This window comes from Macrobrachium rosenbergii, chromosome 27, assembly GCF_040412425.1.
Source record: "Macrobrachium rosenbergii isolate ZJJX-2024 chromosome 27, ASM4041242v1, whole genome shotgun sequence".
Lineage (NCBI taxonomy): Eukaryota > Metazoa > Arthropoda > Malacostraca > Decapoda > Palaemonidae > Macrobrachium > Macrobrachium rosenbergii.
The window spans coordinates 29,928,991-29,947,008 of record NC_089767.1 but is presented as its reverse complement, the minus strand read 5'-3'; the positions used below and the strand labels follow the sequence as shown (position 1 = coordinate 29,947,008).

General features: G+C 36.0%; 1 protein-coding gene across 1 annotated transcript in view; it reads right to left on the bottom strand.

Moving 5' to 3' along the window:
* Positions 1–13,937, bottom strand: part of LOC136853520 (uncharacterized) — a 29,111-nt gene extending 15,174 nt beyond the window's left edge. Inside the window, exon 1 of the mRNA XM_067129188.1 lies at positions 13,761–13,937. Within this exon, the coding sequence (XP_066985289.1) occupies positions 13,761–13,806 (46 nt within the window). The 5' untranslated portion in view covers positions 13,807–13,937. The remainder of the gene's footprint in view (positions 1–13,760) is intronic.
* Between the last annotated feature and the right edge of the window lie 4,081 nt (positions 13,938–18,018).

Here is an 18,018-nt window from a genome sequence, read left to right as displayed (position 1 = left end):
CCTCCGTGTAGCCTCTGCCGTTTGTATTGTCATGGGGGAGATATATATATATATATATATATATATATATATATATATATATATATATATATATATATATATATATATATATATATATATATGTATATATATATATGTGAAACACAAAAAAAAACAATGCCAAAGATTGGACAGGAAAAAGAAGATGGAACACCACTCATTTAGATATCTTAATTCGCATCCGGGTAATCTCGGGTATACTTGTATTTTCGCGGGAGAAAGCAGTTTCTTGAATGTACAGTATATATTCTGTGAAAAGCTCAAAATCCAAGATTTTGACAAAATGCATTCTCTAAGGCACTTACGTCCGTCCCTGTCGTAACCACTAGGTGAAATTAGTCCATATGCATAAAAAGTTTTGCATTCTCTACATTTTATGTGTTAGTCTTAAAAATCCAATCATAGGATTGCTAATCTTGAGTGTCCTAGGCTTACAGAGCATCTCCTGTCTACGAGCCCAAAAGTAATTATATATAAAAAAAAGGTTCTTCAGATATTCTGAAAACTACGTGGGGATGGCCACAAATTAAGTACATGAACAAATCTAATCATAAATGTTCACACACTCGTTCATTTTCCCTCCTGAAACAGGTGATATTTGCATCATTTGCTTTTGATTGGATTTTTTTTCAGTGAAATATATGCCTAACAACGCTATTTTTTTTTTTACCTTTCAACTCACAGCAATCTGAGATTTTACACTGTTTATGTTGCTTGTGTAGCAAGTGTGCGTCAAACTGATGTATGCAGCGATACTGGAAAAGTTGAAGAGAAATCATTTGAACTCTGGCGAAACAACAGTGGAAACCAACAATGCTGAAACTGTCAACTGTTGAAACCAGCAATGCTGGAACTATTCAATGAATATAAATCGAGAGCAGTGAATTTTCCTTGAGTCCCCTTTAACAGACAAGACTTTAAGCAATTCATATACATTTAACAATGTGAACCTTATGTTCTACGTGATTCCTTATCCCACGTTGTTTGTTGTGTGCATAATTTTCTGCACGGGACGGCCATTTATGGAGGAATGGAACTATCACCTTTTATCAACCACCTTGGACAAGTCAGTGGCTTGTATTCTTGTTGCGCTTCGTATACACAACAAATACATAAAAGGAGGTACCATTAAATACAAAAGAAAATGGAAGTCACTCCGGTAAAGGAAAATGTGTGTAACATTTTGTAACATATTACTAAGACGCGCAAAAAATGACCTAACGCACAGGTCATCTTTTCTGCTCTCTCTCTCTCTCTCTCTCTCTCTCTCTCTCTCTCTCTCTCTCTCTCTCTCTCTCTCTCTCTCCCCGGATGGAGGATTGTAAAAGGATATGAGCGACTCGGAAAGGGGATGGGGCAAGAGGATTCTCCTGGCAATGTCCCCTTAATTGTGTTATTGTGTTGCCTAAATTTTCCTGTTAGTGTGGATGTTCTGTCATTGTTGCTTTGATTTGATTTTACGAAATTTAGGCTGTTCAGTCGCGAATGAGACATTGCATGCACTGCAGAACAATAATAACGAAGGTGCGGCAAAAACGCATGATTCTGCCCTCAAAGCTTGTACACTCACACACATTTATATATATACATATATGTATATAATACATACATACGTACATACATATATGCATACATTCATATACACACATACGCATGCATGCATACATGCACACATACATACACACACACACACACACACACACACACACATATATATATATATATATATATATATATATATATATATATATATATATATAGTGTAAGAACGTAGTCCACCACCAAAGAAGGAATGCGTCTTTAGACCTGTTTCCTGAAAGTTCGGTTGACCTAAGCAGTGAATTAGGTACCTGGTGGCAGTGGGGATGGGGGGGGCTAGTAGCCTCATCAAAAGGTTAATAATACCCTTTGAAACAACGACCTCCAAGGGGGAATATATATATAAGAAGAGGCCGCCCTCTTTGTCTCTAATTATTCAGCCCTCCCAATATTCTCTGTTCGTTAGGTCTGCGTGGTTCTTGCATCTTTAAACCCTTGACTTCGAAAGGTACCTTCGGAACAATAGCTCATCACTCCCAGTGTTCTGTAGCCTAAGTGGTAAATGTATCATTACATATCACTCTCAAGAGTTTATAGATAATTTGTGTATTTATGTTTCTGTTAATCAAAATTCAAATGTATTTATGTTTCTATTAATCAAAATTCAAATGTATTCACGTTTCTATTAATCAAAATTCAAATGTATCAATCTTTCTATTAATCAAAATTCAAATGTATCAATCTTTCTATTAATCAAAATTCAAATATAAAGACGATAATCATGCCGTTATAAACACTGGAACAAGGAAGTAATAATTAGCATTAAAAATTAGAGTTGTTTAGCATCATAAGACCTAGATGAGGAAATCGCTTAAAATAACATTGACGATAAATGAAGATGAACCCGAAAATCAAAATCCCTGCAACTGAGGTAAAAAAGACCTCTTTCAAAAATCACTACATCCTCTAACTCCACTATACAGGACGTTTAGGATTACTGGATTGCTTCTTTTTCTCAGTCTGAGAATCAGACAGCCATGGATTGTCTGATGAAGGTTCCTAAGTTGTGTAGACAGCTTTCCGTCCACTGTCTCTAGCAGTGGTATCGAGGTACGTTTGTCAGTTATCTCATTACATCGCTGTGGATGAAAGTAAGTGTGTCTCCACACAACAGCAGAACATGTTAGGAACTTACGACGGAAACTTATCGCACACATAATATCACAAACAGTTCCAAAACAAGCCAATGACCATAAGCGGAGAACAGAACTTTGGCAAATGCTGAATAATTATATGAAGCATACTTTTACAACAGGCCACGGGATGTGTTACAGTATCTTGATCGAGACAGAAACGCAACTGCAAAATATTTCCTACTTTAAAGACGACTTGCCATGGATAGCTCAAACTTACCAACTCCTTTCACAGACAGTCTGTACAGACGCCTGGAACATCCCCTAACATTGTTCAGATCAATATAAGCTACTGGTCATTAATATAGTATTTTCCAACCTCCAAGAATAAGAAAAAAGACAAATTACATTTTTTGAAGAAGGAAGGTACTGATGTGACATAGTGATCGAAAGACCCAAGAGATAATAATGTTCTGTAACATTTATAAGGAGTATATAAATATAATGTATACACAGCTTTAGTATATTCTTATATATCTGAATACTCAACAATTCATTTTCTGGCTACCATGATCCGCATAATCAACTAGTCAACATGAGTTACTGAAACTCGTGAGATCTGAATAGCACTGTCTTGAAAGGTCCATTTGCACTAGACTGTCGTTAAGTAGCGGATTCTTTTCTGCTCATTTCTGACAAATATGCCTGATTTTCTCCAATTAATACATGAATCAGACGTCTAAATGTTACTGTCCTAAAGAACATGAATACACATTTCCCAAGTTACAAAGAAATTCTTCCTATGTCAGCAGCGCTCTCATTCTATTGTTAATTCAATTGTCACGCTAATTTCTGATTACTCTGGAGGAGATTCGTTTTCAACGCTACCTCAGGTCATATAAATGGCACGGCAAGAACTTTACGATTGCTAATAAGCTCTTGGAAGCTTCGAAAAAAGCCTTCCGCAATCGTGCTTTCTTCTTTCTATGGAAGCTTAAGAAGTTAGAGCTTTCAGAAGAGATTACATGAAGTCTTTTTTATTAATCGTGTTCCATTCTTCACTTGGTTAATCGGATGATCGGATAACTACTCTCATTGTCTGCTCTCTCTCTCTCTCTCTCTCTCTCTCTCTCTCTCTCTCTCTCTCTCTCTCTCCTCCCCTGATCCAATCATTTTTTACATGAAACCTATTGGTTAATCTTATCATGTTGAAATTTATTTTTATTAAAAAAAATATTTCTCAAAATATACAAGGCAGATATTGTTTATAATTAAAGACTACTTTTTAAGCTTGACAACTGGTATTCATTTGACAATTTTTACCTACTTTTAACGAGCGCGAATTTATGCACTTGGAGTGATGATTTCTGTTGCAGGAAACTTTAAAATTAGGGTAATATATCTATCCATGCGTCGCGCCAGGCAATGCCTAAGTCAACAGCTTCCGGGAATGTAATTCTTCGACTACAAAAGATGAGATGCAATAACTTCGTCCCTTGACGACCAAGATCTGTCCATATGGCTAAACTTTTCAAATGACGGGTTTCTTCGATATGTTTATAACTCTGTCATCCAAGATGTCTACGATCTAAAGAAACGTTTCTGTCGAAAAGTTTTAGCTGATTTTTGAAGTTACGTAGTTTATCTTCCTATTCAGACATGATGAACTTCAGGAAAAAATATTACTGAGAACTAAATAACAAACGATGCAGTAACTTTACAACTGCTAAATTAAAACATAAAAAAAACAACTCTGAACACTGACCTTATCACTGCATTATGAACTCTAACCAGCTCAGACCCCCAGCGACAAATAACTCCGACAATGGCAGGTGTGCACTTTGATATAATAACAACTCTTCTGTGCTAATGTGTTGACAGATTAAACGTCACTACTTAGGTTCCAGTTGGCACTTAAATGTCAACATTTGCAAGACATATTCTATATATTCTAAAATAACGAAATGCAATAGGCTACCGCCACTATAAATATCAACTATTATAATGTAACGTGAATATCTCTAATATCAAGCTGTTCTTTCGAAACATTTACGAAGTCATATGAAATAGGCCTACGTTGCTAGCTATAGAGAGACATCTGCCGTTGAAAGTACAGAAAAAAAAAAGAGATCATGACTGCTAAATGAAGCCAGTTCCCCCTAGGAATAACAATAAAATAATAATAATAATAAAACATACTTTAAAAATATATTTTTGGCCACTGAATAAGGACTGCCTACAAGAAAAAAGTACCCCGACTAACATTTTTACGTAAAACAGATCAGCTGTGTAATGCCAGTAATACAAGTGCCGAGTGCTAGTAACTAATATAAAAAAAAATAAATAAATAAATTCGTGCAGACGTTGCCAGATTTGCGATTCATGTTACAAAACATAAAACTTATCTTTAAAGTACTTCGGTGGTTTTCGCTCGCAATACATATACTGATATTAAAATTCTAGTATCGACCAATAAAAGAGGCTAATACTAATCAAGAACTTCTGATAAAAGTAATAATTTTTCTAATCCAAACTATAACAATTTACCCTTTTAAATATATCAAATGTGATCATTAAGATTATCCCATGCATTGTTTTCAGACATAAACATGATCATAAGAGATCGTTGAAAACTTGAAAACCTTAAGACTGTAAGGGCAACTGACAAAGCATTGTGAAGCGGCATGCCCAAAACTGCGTGGCGTCACCGGGAATCGGTCAGATCTCTCGGCCTTGCGAAAGAAGCAATGCAACTGTCGTGTCTTAACTTCCGATCTGAGGCGCCAGATGAACTACTATTTTTTTTTTCTTTAACTTTGATCGATCACCAGCCTGGATGAATGAAACCAAAAATTACATCAGAAACGACGACAATAAGAAATTAATTCATCACGAGGCTGCCTGAAACACAAAAGTGACAGGTTACAAGGGACGAAACAGATGAGAGAGGTTAGTTGCGATAGGGAGTGTTCTCTGGGGTCTCGATGGACTGGGGCTGGCCGGGGATGGGGTTGGGGTCTTCGTCTGACAAGGGGATCGCTAGTGGTGTATTGATCCAAAGTCTCCCCAGCTCCCAAAGCGACTCGTGTGCTTCGATTTTCCCTCTTTTTCTTCTTCTTCTTTCGTAAGACACCGATTCAGACTTGTACAGTTCAGTGAAGAGACTATTATCATACACCAATAAAAAGCTTTCCTACAATAAAAGCAGGTCAAATTTATAAGGAAGTTCTTAGCCCCGGGGATTTCTATCGCTCAAGTTCTGCGCTTTAAAAACCACTGCTAAAGATCATACGCCCAAAGCGAATATTACAGGACGGATGTAGCGGTCTATCTGTAACACCAATTTACCTTTAAGCTCAAAATATCAAATTTTCTGTGGGAGTTCGAACGTTGCACTTTTCAGGCTGCGTATCATAACGAGAACATAGAAAAATACAGCGTGCCCTACTTTTCAAATTGATATTCGACCTGACACCTTAATTGTATTGTTTTTATGATAGCTGCAAATTGGTGTAATAACGAACAAAATATGCGAAACGTAATTTGACAGAACTCTATTCGAGCTGTAATTATGTTATTGCACTCCAGTCACGTTTAATTTCATACGGATTTATAAATAATACAATTCGCGTAAGTTACTTAAAGTTGTCTGCTTTGGATAATAGAATTGAGAAATAAAAGAATCACCAAACTCAAGTTTACATCTTGCATCTTACTAATATCGTACTAATCAGTCTAATCACGCACGAAAAGCAACCTTAGGCTAATCAGATCTCATCCGACTCCGTGGTCGTCACAGCTGTTGCTACTTCGTGCGTGCATGATTGTTATTGTTTCATTCTTCCCCCGCCACCTGCAGAGCCGCTACTAATTACCATCTCGTCTTTATTACAAGACCCTCTTACGTCTCACGGATGGGTCTACAGGTGAAAACTCAGAAGCCTGTCATTGCCTCTTGATCTTATTGAGCAAGACAGATCCTGTGCGTATTACTTGATGTCACTGATTCACGCGCAATCTCACCATTAAAAATAAATAAAAGTCCATGAAACATTATTCTTTGTGCCAACATATCTTTGTTTTCATATGTTTTGAATGTAAGACTTGCTTGTATCTTAAAATGTTTAGTTGTTTACCAGTTAAAGGGGGCTTTGTGTTTTCAATTCGAGTTCTTTAATTACGGTACTAAATATTGCGAAAGCTAGATTTTCTACACCGTGTTAACGGTTCCTAACACGGGGGACTTTAATGACATTACTTAACCCTACTGAATTTTTTGAATTTATTTCATTTAAGAAAGTCTTACCACAAGATGCTCGTTCAGTGTTAATTAAAATTAGTGCGCTCCCTCACTGAATACGGCTGCAATCCATTTCGCTCTTCCCCTTTGGGACAGACAGGCGGAGAATGGGGGGAGAGAAACGGAGGCAGAGCGCCTCCCTTATTCTAGAAGCAAGTCAGTTCCAGGAAGCAGTCCACAAAGGAAAGTTCCTTTAGTTTTTATAAAAAAGCAACACTGTACATCACATATCCCTATAACTCCATAATTCACGAAACATAACTGAAGTCCTATGACGTGTGCGCATCTTAACACAAACCCGATTCACAAGTCCGTTACATACTGCTTCATTCATTTTGAATTAACTGACAAGGCTATATTCCTCGTGCGTCACTGACCGCGGCTTCACCACATTTTTTTTTCTCGAATTTCCCGAAGTGGCAAATATGACTTAAAACAATTCTTGGCATTTAAGACACAAGCCATCAATTTTCGCATTGATGTCTAGACGTGCTCGCTTGGGTTCGTGGGTTCATATCGGCGTGAGTTAAAGCCGATGAGACGTGCTTTAAACTACTCGCGTCTCCTTATTAGAACATGTAGATTAAAAAGTAGAAGCAACAAAATTTGTGGTTGATTATTAGCAAACGTAATTAAAACAAGTAAAACATGCGCCGAAGTTTCTTCGGCGCAGTCGAGTTTTCTGTACAGCATATAATCAAGGCCACCGAAAATAAATCTATCTTTCGGTAGTCTCGGTATAATGCTGTATGAGCCGCGGCCCATGAAACTTTAACCACGGCCCATGAAACTGTAACCACGGCCCAGTGGTGACATATCCTTCCTATATCGTTGCGAGATGCACGATTATGGCTAACTTTAACCTTAAATAAAATTAAGATTACTGAGGCTAGAGGGCTGCAATTTGGTATGTTTGATGACTGGAGGGTGGATGATCCACATACCAATTTGCAGCCCTCTAACCTCGGTAGTTTTTAAGATCTGAGGGCGGACAGAAAAAGTGCGGACGGAAAAAAGTGCGGACGGACAGACACAGCCGGCACAATAGTTTTCTTTTACAGAAAGCTAAAAAGAGAGAAGAATAACAAAAGCTCCGATGTGACAGGGTACGAATCTTGACCTGTTTTCCTCACCATTAATTTCTCTCAAAACTGCTCTCCCAAAAATCATATCAGATAAAAATACTTTTTATTACTGAGTCAGAAGCACCAAAATACATTAAGACTTCATCCGTACCATCATAAACATTTTTACGTCCAAGTTTTCCCTTTACTGTCCTACAATTCTAATGAAACAACTAGCAAGGAATACATTAAGGAAGATGACTACGCAGTGAACGAATCAACGTCTACTGTAAATTACATTTATAAATGAAAAAGCAAATAACATATTGTTGGCTAATATATGAAGATAAGATCGATCGATTTTAGAAGGAAAACGCTATTTCCCTTCACAATAAGGATACCATTTTTATGAGGTTATCAATCCTATGATACGCCAATCAAATTTAAAAAAAAGGGTATCAAAGTATTATTCTTTCTCTATCAACGCAGTTTATCGCATTCTTTGGTGGGATAGGCTGAAATCTCATGGTGGACGACGATCCTAATGCCATCCACCACAGATATTGGAAAGATTCAGTGTTCTGTACACTGGAGTTTTTCTCAAAATTAAAGCGACTAGGCTATATAAATAAGACATTTTCCGCAGGAGAAAGACGTAAATGGGTGATCAATAAATACGGAAAGGAAATCGCTTGAGTGTCCAGAATATCATTCACGACTAGAGGATCTCACCATCAAAGCTTGACAACCTCATGGAAAGGTGCTTTCATATACCTTCTGCTGGTTGAAGAGGTATCAAAAGCAATTTCGATATAGAGGTTATGCTTACAGAAACCTAAAATTTATCCGCATGTAACCAACAAGTTGCCAGCTCCATAAGTAATTTGTACTATACAGACCTCTTCCATCCAATCGTCCACGCCTTTCCCCTTCTGAAGAGGTGGCTCCGTTTCTGAGTGAGGGGGAAATGGTGAGTCATCATCACCATCATTGGCTCCACAGTCAATTTTCCAATACAATTATTAGAACACCCGAGAGAGAGAGAGAGAGAGAGAGAGAGAGAGAGAGAGAGAAGAGAGAGAGAGAGAGAGAGAGAGAGAGACGCCTAGTCGTAAGTGAATTTAAGACAAGTGCTATTTAGATTGCATAATTTTTTCGTTCTATCTAGATTGCATAGAATTTTTCCTTACTTCCGTGGCATCTAGCATTGATGTTACTGTTAAGCAGCTATTGCTAACTGGTCAAGGAATGACTGTGACTACAAGCTTGCACAATCAAAGGCTGATGCTAATAACAAGGTCTAGTGCAACATAAAGCATAAATAAAAAAATCACAAAAGCAGCAATTTACAAAGTTATCTAAAATTCAAATATATATAAATTGATGGAAATGTGATGAAAAATCTTCTTCGCGCTGCAAACTGTGTTCAGCTTTAGGACACGGCATTTTTCCTTGACCAAAACTTTCCGCGATTTTACAACTGACGCCGTGGTAGCGAGAGCAAGTGAGAAGTCGAGGACGGGTGTTAGAATCAAGAGGTCACAAACTCTGAAGCTTGTGGTCTACAGAATTCATTTTGCTAGCGCACAATAATGGTACAAGCAAGTTTTCACGAAACAGAATGACGTAAAAAAACTGAGTGACGCGCAGATGTAAGCAAAATCACAGATGAAGTAAATTAACCGGCAGCAAATAAGAAATAAATGAGTGAATTGTGACAAATGAGTAGGCAGGCCTATGCCACTTCGGGGCAACATTGCACCCTCTTGTAAGTTCATCAAACCCCAAAATACTACCTGGAACAGCAGTATTTTTTTACGCTTGAAGTGGAATTGTCCTGATAGCAGTTGTTCAAGAAAATGCCAAAGTTCTTGGACAACTTTTTCTTGCATGAGGCTGGCAAGAAACGAGATACGCACGGTCAGAATACGCCTAAATGTTTGAAGACTCTCACTTAGAACGCCTTTCTCTCCTGAAGAAGGCATACGGCAAGTCTGATCAAATCTTCATATGATATTACTTTTCAGACACCTAAAGGCCTTGTATGTTTAAACAATTTATGGCATCTAATGACCAAGATACGAAAGTCCGCTTCAGAGGTGGAATACATTCCTTGAATGCCTTCACATGCTACACACACACACACACACACACTGAAAGGTAACGTCCAAGATTTGAATATTCTAAAAATTCAATTTTTGAAGCTTGGTATTTGCAAGGGACTGTTATCATGACAGCTCTTAAAACTCTATTAAGCCCTATGCTCAATTTTTACATGAAAAAAAAAAGGCGTGGATAGTAAATAGTTTGCAGTAACTCAGCGCAGTATTAAGATGTCATTTCTGCTAAACTTACAACAACAAAAAAACTAAGCGAAAATCTGGATAAAGAGAAGTGTCTGTCAAAAAATTAACGTTTGCCATAACAAAAAATTAATATTCAAAGAGATACTTTGAGGAAGAGAGACACGAGGTTTTACGTACGACGTTCATGTGAAACTTTGTTAAATAGTGTGTAGCATTAATAAAAAAACTTTAGACGGTAATTAGAGGGATTAGGTGAGATAATTAACTGCACGGCATCAAAATACTTCAGTGAGAGAGGGAAGTAGATGAGACTGTAATTATAGACTATATAAAGACTTGTAAAAGGTACGCACAGACGCGCACACACATTATATATATATATATATATATATATATATATATATATATATATATATATATATATATATATATATATATATATATATATATATATATATATATATATATATAGAGAGAGAGAGAGAGAGAGAGAGAGAGAGAGAGAGAGAGAGAGAGAGAGAAGTTATTCCTAAATCCTAAATTCTTTGTAATTTTATTTACGTCAAGAGATCCTTCCGTGACACATACACATACACACACACACACACACACACACACACACATATATATATATATATATATATATATATATATATATGTGTGTGTATATATTTGTGTGTGCGTAAAGGCAAATGCCAAGAATGAAAAATATGACTAGTAAAGGACCCTGTGTCGAAAGGCCTAGCAACCACTCCATGTTGTTTCATTTTTCCTTTCTGGCATTTGCCTTTATTCATACGTTCATGACGTGAATCAGTTATATATATATATATATATATATATATATATATATATATATATATATATAAATATATATATATATATAATGAAATAGAAATGTTAGCAAGTCTAAAATGCCACTTCAACCATTACAAAAAGTCTTATTGAAAGAGCGACGTTTTTTGACTACAGTATTACTTTTAGCTTCTAACTTATCCCACTATTTCAACTCATATCAAATACTCTAGATATTATAAATAGATGACTCACCGATAAGAGTAGAATATACTTATTTTGCATTCCTACCATTCTCAGATTTTGATCTTCACTGACAAGGAAAATTTTGAAGACATCTTCACAGGAAACACAATATGACACAAAAAAGAAATAAAGGTTCTAAAGCGCCACCTATCTCACTGACGTGGCCCTCCCCTTTATCCAAGAAAAAATTGTTCTCCGGTACAGTCAACCACAGAATTATAGGTTTTATATTTCTCTACTGACTTGCGTGCAATTCTTCCCCTACTTGACTTGTCATGAAAAATAAATGCTACGCACAAGACTATTTCCACATGATGCCGCTTGAACAAATTCGCCAATGCTAAATTACGAAACACAGCATTCCTTTAGCTGCACCATCAAATGGATATTCCAGACCCACTAACAAGGTTGGAAATGTATACAGCTATGCGTCTGTATCAAAAACTGAAAATTAAGAAATTCAGATATTTATCAGAAGTTATTTTACATTTCCATAATACAGAATCTGAAAACATTCGTTTTCATTAAATTTATAAGGTGATTTTATAGCCTATATAACGACCTGACCCAACCTTAAAACACTTTAACTAGGATTCGCGAAATAGTTTTAACGATGACTGTCTTTAACGACGAATGTTCAGTGATTAGACAAGACAGTGATAATCTGTGAATTATGAGCAGTGACATTACGATAATTAAGAACAACTTCGTATTAGCTCTGACCTTTGTGATACGTGTAAGGCAGGTTTATTATTTACAGGATACAACGCACACTCGACTCCTAGCACATTAAGTCAGGAAATTTACGTCAATGTAACAATTCAATTTGAATTATTTTTCAAATGATAGGCCTAGTAATTTTATTTTTCAAGTGATAGGCCTAATAATTTTATTTTTCAAGTGATAGGCCTAGTAATTTTATTTTTCAAGTGATAGGACTGGTAATTTTATTTTTCAAGTGATAGGCCTAGTAACAGGTTAATTCCACAAAAAGCTGGCTAATGATGAATGGTTTTAACTGGGCCTATACATTAAAAAATATGATGGATTGATTTTCAAACATCCCTAGTTTTTATTTTTAGCCTACTCATGACATTGACCTTAAGCATAGCCGATTATATCGAGGGTAAAACTTCTGAACTTCACATAGTGGGACCATGACGAGATTACAAAGCGCAACACACCCACCCCACTTGATCAATCGCACACAGTGAGTTGCTCTGTCCCCACCCTCAAAATAATAATAATAATAATAATAATAATAATAATAATAATAATAATAATAATAATAATAATAATAATAATAATTCTTAAAAAATAAATGCTTTCAAAATCTTTGTCACTGTGCCTTGAATTCAGAACAAGTGCACATCAGAAATCCTAAAGTTTAATCATTATGAATATTTCAAAGGCAAAAATCCTGCTGTAAACATTAAGGAACACATTACCACCGTATATACGTTTAAAAAGTAATTCATAACGTACCAAGATGTCTATAGCCTTGATTAAATGCGTCGGGAGCTACAAGAGAAGTCAGGTGTAATGTGGCTGGGGTTATTCAATCAATTGTCTTTTTAATCTAAACAAGTCATCGTCGTATTAACTGTCATGTTAATGTCTAATAAAGCGACGAAAACTAGTCAGGATTTATAACCTAGCCAACGTTTCAGCTTACAATTATTATATATATATATATATATATATATATATATATATAATATACATACATATATATATTATACACACATATATATATATATATATATATATATATATATATATATATATATATATATATATATATATATATATATATATATATATATTTATAGGCCTATGCGAGTGCATGTATACAACCAGAATGAAGCACGCACGCATCACACACTGCCTGCACGTGCACACAAACAATTTTTTTCTCCCTCCCTCCCTTCCCATTTCTTTCTTCGCTCCCCTCCTTTTCCTTCTCCCCTTACTTTTGGAGGCTCGCAAACCAAAGGTATCAAAGGGATCTTGCCGGGTTCCCACCCTCCCGCAATTCCATTACCTTTCCAGTCTCGACTCGCTCGTCTTTGCACAAAGCGTTCCTTTCGTGAACTGGCGGGGTCTTTTAGTATTTAGTGTCCAACTACATGCGTGGAATGTGGCCATCAAACTGGAATCAATTTTACAATGCTTTAAAAGTAAATTTTGTTCAATGGCATCGATAATTCCTACTGTTATGTTTGCGTCATTCCAGCCAACCTCGTTCGTTTTGGGTTTCACTAGACATGCCGACCGAGAATGGTTTATCTCTGACCAACCTGGAATGAACGTTTTATTTACATCACGCTTTACTCACCTCGGGAAACAGAAGTGAAAAACAGGAGTAGTAATGGCCATAGCATTTTGCTCTATTGTCAGAGGAAAATCACTGCGAGAACCGATTGCGATAGCTCTCACGAAGCGCGCCACTGGAACACACTCACACCACGGCGTTTCGTTACATACTGATTGTAAGCAAGACTGCCGCCCGAGCTCAGCGAGCTGCCGAGAGAGCGGTTTCCAGGCCCAGGCCAGGCCAGTGAGTCTACAGAGATGACTGCCACTTCACATTATCCCTGAACAATGCGTTCATATTAACGCAAACTTATGAAAATAGCTTTCGTGATCTATCCCATAGCGATCTACAGTTCCGGGCGAAAATAATATTTAATATTATTATATGTACTATTAATAGCAGCTGCTATGCCATAATGAAAAGATAGTTCCGTTGTCAGCTCATTAATTTCCCTCCAACTGGACATTTGAAAGAGTATTTATGATGACCAGCGATGGCGGGCAAAAAAAAAAAAAAAACAGATTTATTTATGCGAGGGGTTTCTGATGGGTTTTCGCACAAAACTGGAAAAAAGTTGCAATGGAATTTATCTTTTGCAATGCTTTACCTCGGGGTCCCAGGCAACGTGTTTTTGTTGGTGGTGGCTAATCATTATTTCGCTTAATTGCAATGCCGGACGTAGCCTTTTTATAATAGCAAGAGCACATTTTTGCAATACACCATTCCTCACAACTTGTTATTAACGTATACAGGCCTGTGAATGTTTTTGCATTGGCTGATGATAAAATGTTGCGAAGTATGGATGCTGAATCCTGTCATTGCTTCATGTGTCATTTTATAATCCATTGTTATGTCATCTGTTTGTAGGATTCTACACTTTTTCGTATTTTTCTTCCTTCCTTTAAAAAATGAGTGCGCATTTCCTCGTTGTAGGTCTAGCCTCTGGGCCACTGATGCATACCATTCCATTTAAATCAATAAAGCAAGTTTCACTGACCCTAGGATTAAAAGATGCCACACTTTACATCTACTATAATTTTTGTTACAGGTTACTTTGGTTGTGTGCCACTGATTTATTGTGTTTACTAAAAAAATGTACATAAGTGTTATTTGCGTTTTCTGTGAAGTATATAGTACTACGGTACAAACAAAAATATAACTTATCATTTTATGCAGTGTGTCATGACAGTAATAGCGTTCAGTGAACTCACGGTAAGGACTCAACTGAGCCCAGACAAGCACATTTCAAGCTTGCAGTTCGAAGTCTTTCAGCGAAAACAGTTATGTAACATTTGCAATATAACTCATAATAAATGAAAGAATGGATTTGTACGATAGATAGCTTGATGTAAAAACAACCATACCGTAAAGTAGAGATACCACATTAAATTTTCCATTCATAAGGAGTGAGTTGGAGAGTTAGGCCTATGGGTCTAGCATCCATATATTTTATGATACTTATAGGATTCAAAGAAAATTGCTGACCTTCTATTAAAAGCATAAAAAATATGAGCAACAGCCTAGGCTTTGTGCATTTGTGGAACTTTAGACCACTCACTAAAGTAAGCAATACAAGGTATAAGACTGAGTTTCTTTTAAAAGGGTATAAACGAAAAGAATTATTCTATGATTAAAATTTTAAAATAAACGATAAACGACATTCCTGTAATCGTAACGTATTTTAAAATTTTAAAAAATAAACTGTTGGATATGTATTGAAATCAGCATAGATTAATTCTTTTAAATAGGATGAATAATAATAATAATAATAATAATAATAATAATAATAATAATAATAATAATAATAATAATAATAATAATAATAATGCAACTACGGTACTTCTGATGTGTGCCAACAGCTCGGCAAATATAATACAAGTAGTATATGATAATTACCTTTTGATAACATCGTTGGTAGTGAAAAAAATCTATATAAAAGAGTTTTCCAGGAATATATTGTGCAATATGGTAGGAAGAGTCAAGGCAAAGGCTCCAAAGCAGTCGAGAAACGAGAGAACCCGGTGACAACTTGAAACCCTTGGAAGAGAGGGGGACAGCAAAGCAAGACGTTACCCGGCTCGGAAAACCACAGATGCTAGGGCTGAGTCTCATCGGCCAATTTCAGAGGATTCGTTTTTAGAACATTTGATGTAACAGTTCCAATACGAGATGGTACAACAATAATCATGGCTGTAAGAAGAATTCAAGCAAGTGATGCTATTCCGACATACAAATGTATATATTCGCATTGAATGCTGAGAAAAAGTAGTTGATAATGTTTCTTGCATCGTCTCGGGCTATAAGCCTATAGATGATTAACCTGACACTGCGTCGGTTGTCGTTTGTTTTGGTCACTTTGCTCTTCATGTGTAAGAAAAAAGAAAAATGCCATTAGGTGAGTAACTTTCAAGGCAATTTGCTAAATTATTCAAAGAAACATCTTTTTATTTTTTTAGTGTCGATCAGACATATTCTCCGAGAGGGTATTCATTACGTGCGGAAGCTTAGAACATAAAAAAATTACTAGTTATGGAAAGAGCATAATTGTTTTAGTTCATTAGTGCAGATGTAAGTTATATGAAAGCATCATTCAGCAGTGGCATGTAAATACGTTGTTTGAACAATATATATATATATATATATATATATATATATATATATATATATATATATATATATATATATATATATATATATATATATATATATATATATATATATAATGTAGCCACAATGCCCTCTTAACTTCTCGAATTCTTCGCTTTTTGGATATGCTTGTCACTACAAAGCCGTAAGATCCAAGCGCAAGAAATTGAAGAGACTTAGATGCCCGGTCGCGGAAACGAACCTGCATCACCATAATCACAAGGAGGTCAGGTCGGCAACGTGACCTCCTTGTGATTATGGTGACGCGGTTTCGTTTCCGCGACCGGGCATCAAATCTCTTCAGTTTCTTGCGCTTGGATCTTACGGCTTTGTAGTGACAAGCATATCAAAAAAGCGCGAAGAATCGAGAAGTTAAGAGGGCATTGTGGCTATTACAATCACATATGTATCTAGTAAAAGTGACCAGGAGATTCCACACACACACACACACACACACACACACACACACACACACACACATATATATATATATATATATATATATATATATATATATATATATATATATATATATATATATATATATATATATATATATGTATACATATTCAACCACTCCCTTAGAAACTGGGCAAAACATGGCATTAAAGTGTAGTCATATTCTTGATTTGATATCACCCACTGGATCGAAATCTGAGGGATACTCTCACCATGTTCTCAACTGTAACAGAAACAGTCTGCTGTTTTCTGAGATTACCATGTAGTAGTATGAAAACGGAATGTCTTGGATTGTGCAAGTTCTATAGTTATGAAAGAATAAGAAATAATTTCAAGTAAAACGAGCAGCTTAAATAAAAATAATTCTAGCAAATCATTAAGGGTAGGAAAAAAAGGAAAAAGAAATAGGTGAAAGTTTAACTTAGAATATGCACAGGAAATTTAAGACAGTATCAGGAGAAATCTGGTATAACATCGCATAAAGCAAGACTAAACAGTTAGAGCTAGATGACAAAAAAGACTGAGAGGTGAGCAAGCCAAATGTTTGCACAGTAAAGAAGTAAATGTAAATTTAGGTAAGTTTTTACTTTGTTGTTCAACCTTGAATAATATCACAGGCCGGTACCCAGAGTTTTTTTATGTGGGGGGGGGGGAGTGTGGTCGTTTTCCCCAAAACTGGACCTTTTCTTCTATATATGTCATTGCATGTATAGGTATATACAAGATGAAATACTTGAAAATGTTATTTTAGTTATATTAAGAAGAAAACCTGTCGTCAAATTTCTCTGACCAGATTATCTTACCACAGCTTTAAAAGTATAGTTTCTCTACTAAAATCTACAAATATGGTGGCCTATGTCGTAATCCTATTATCATTCTTGTAATTCCTACTATTAAAGAATGATGTTAATGTTTAATAACAAAATTTATAAAAGAAGACTTACCAAAAAACAAAAGATTGTTATTCATTACTTTATAAGTACAGTTCAACGAAAAGGATAGTCACAGAAAATATGGACTTCCAGAAATTTTGGGGGGGTCGTTGGAGCCCCGTCAACCAACCACCCCCCCTCGATACAGGCCTGTATCAAGGGAAGATTTAGGGTCCTGAAGAAACTACCGTACCAAGAAGATAGGCATACATTAATAGCCAATATTTTGCTTTTCACAAGTC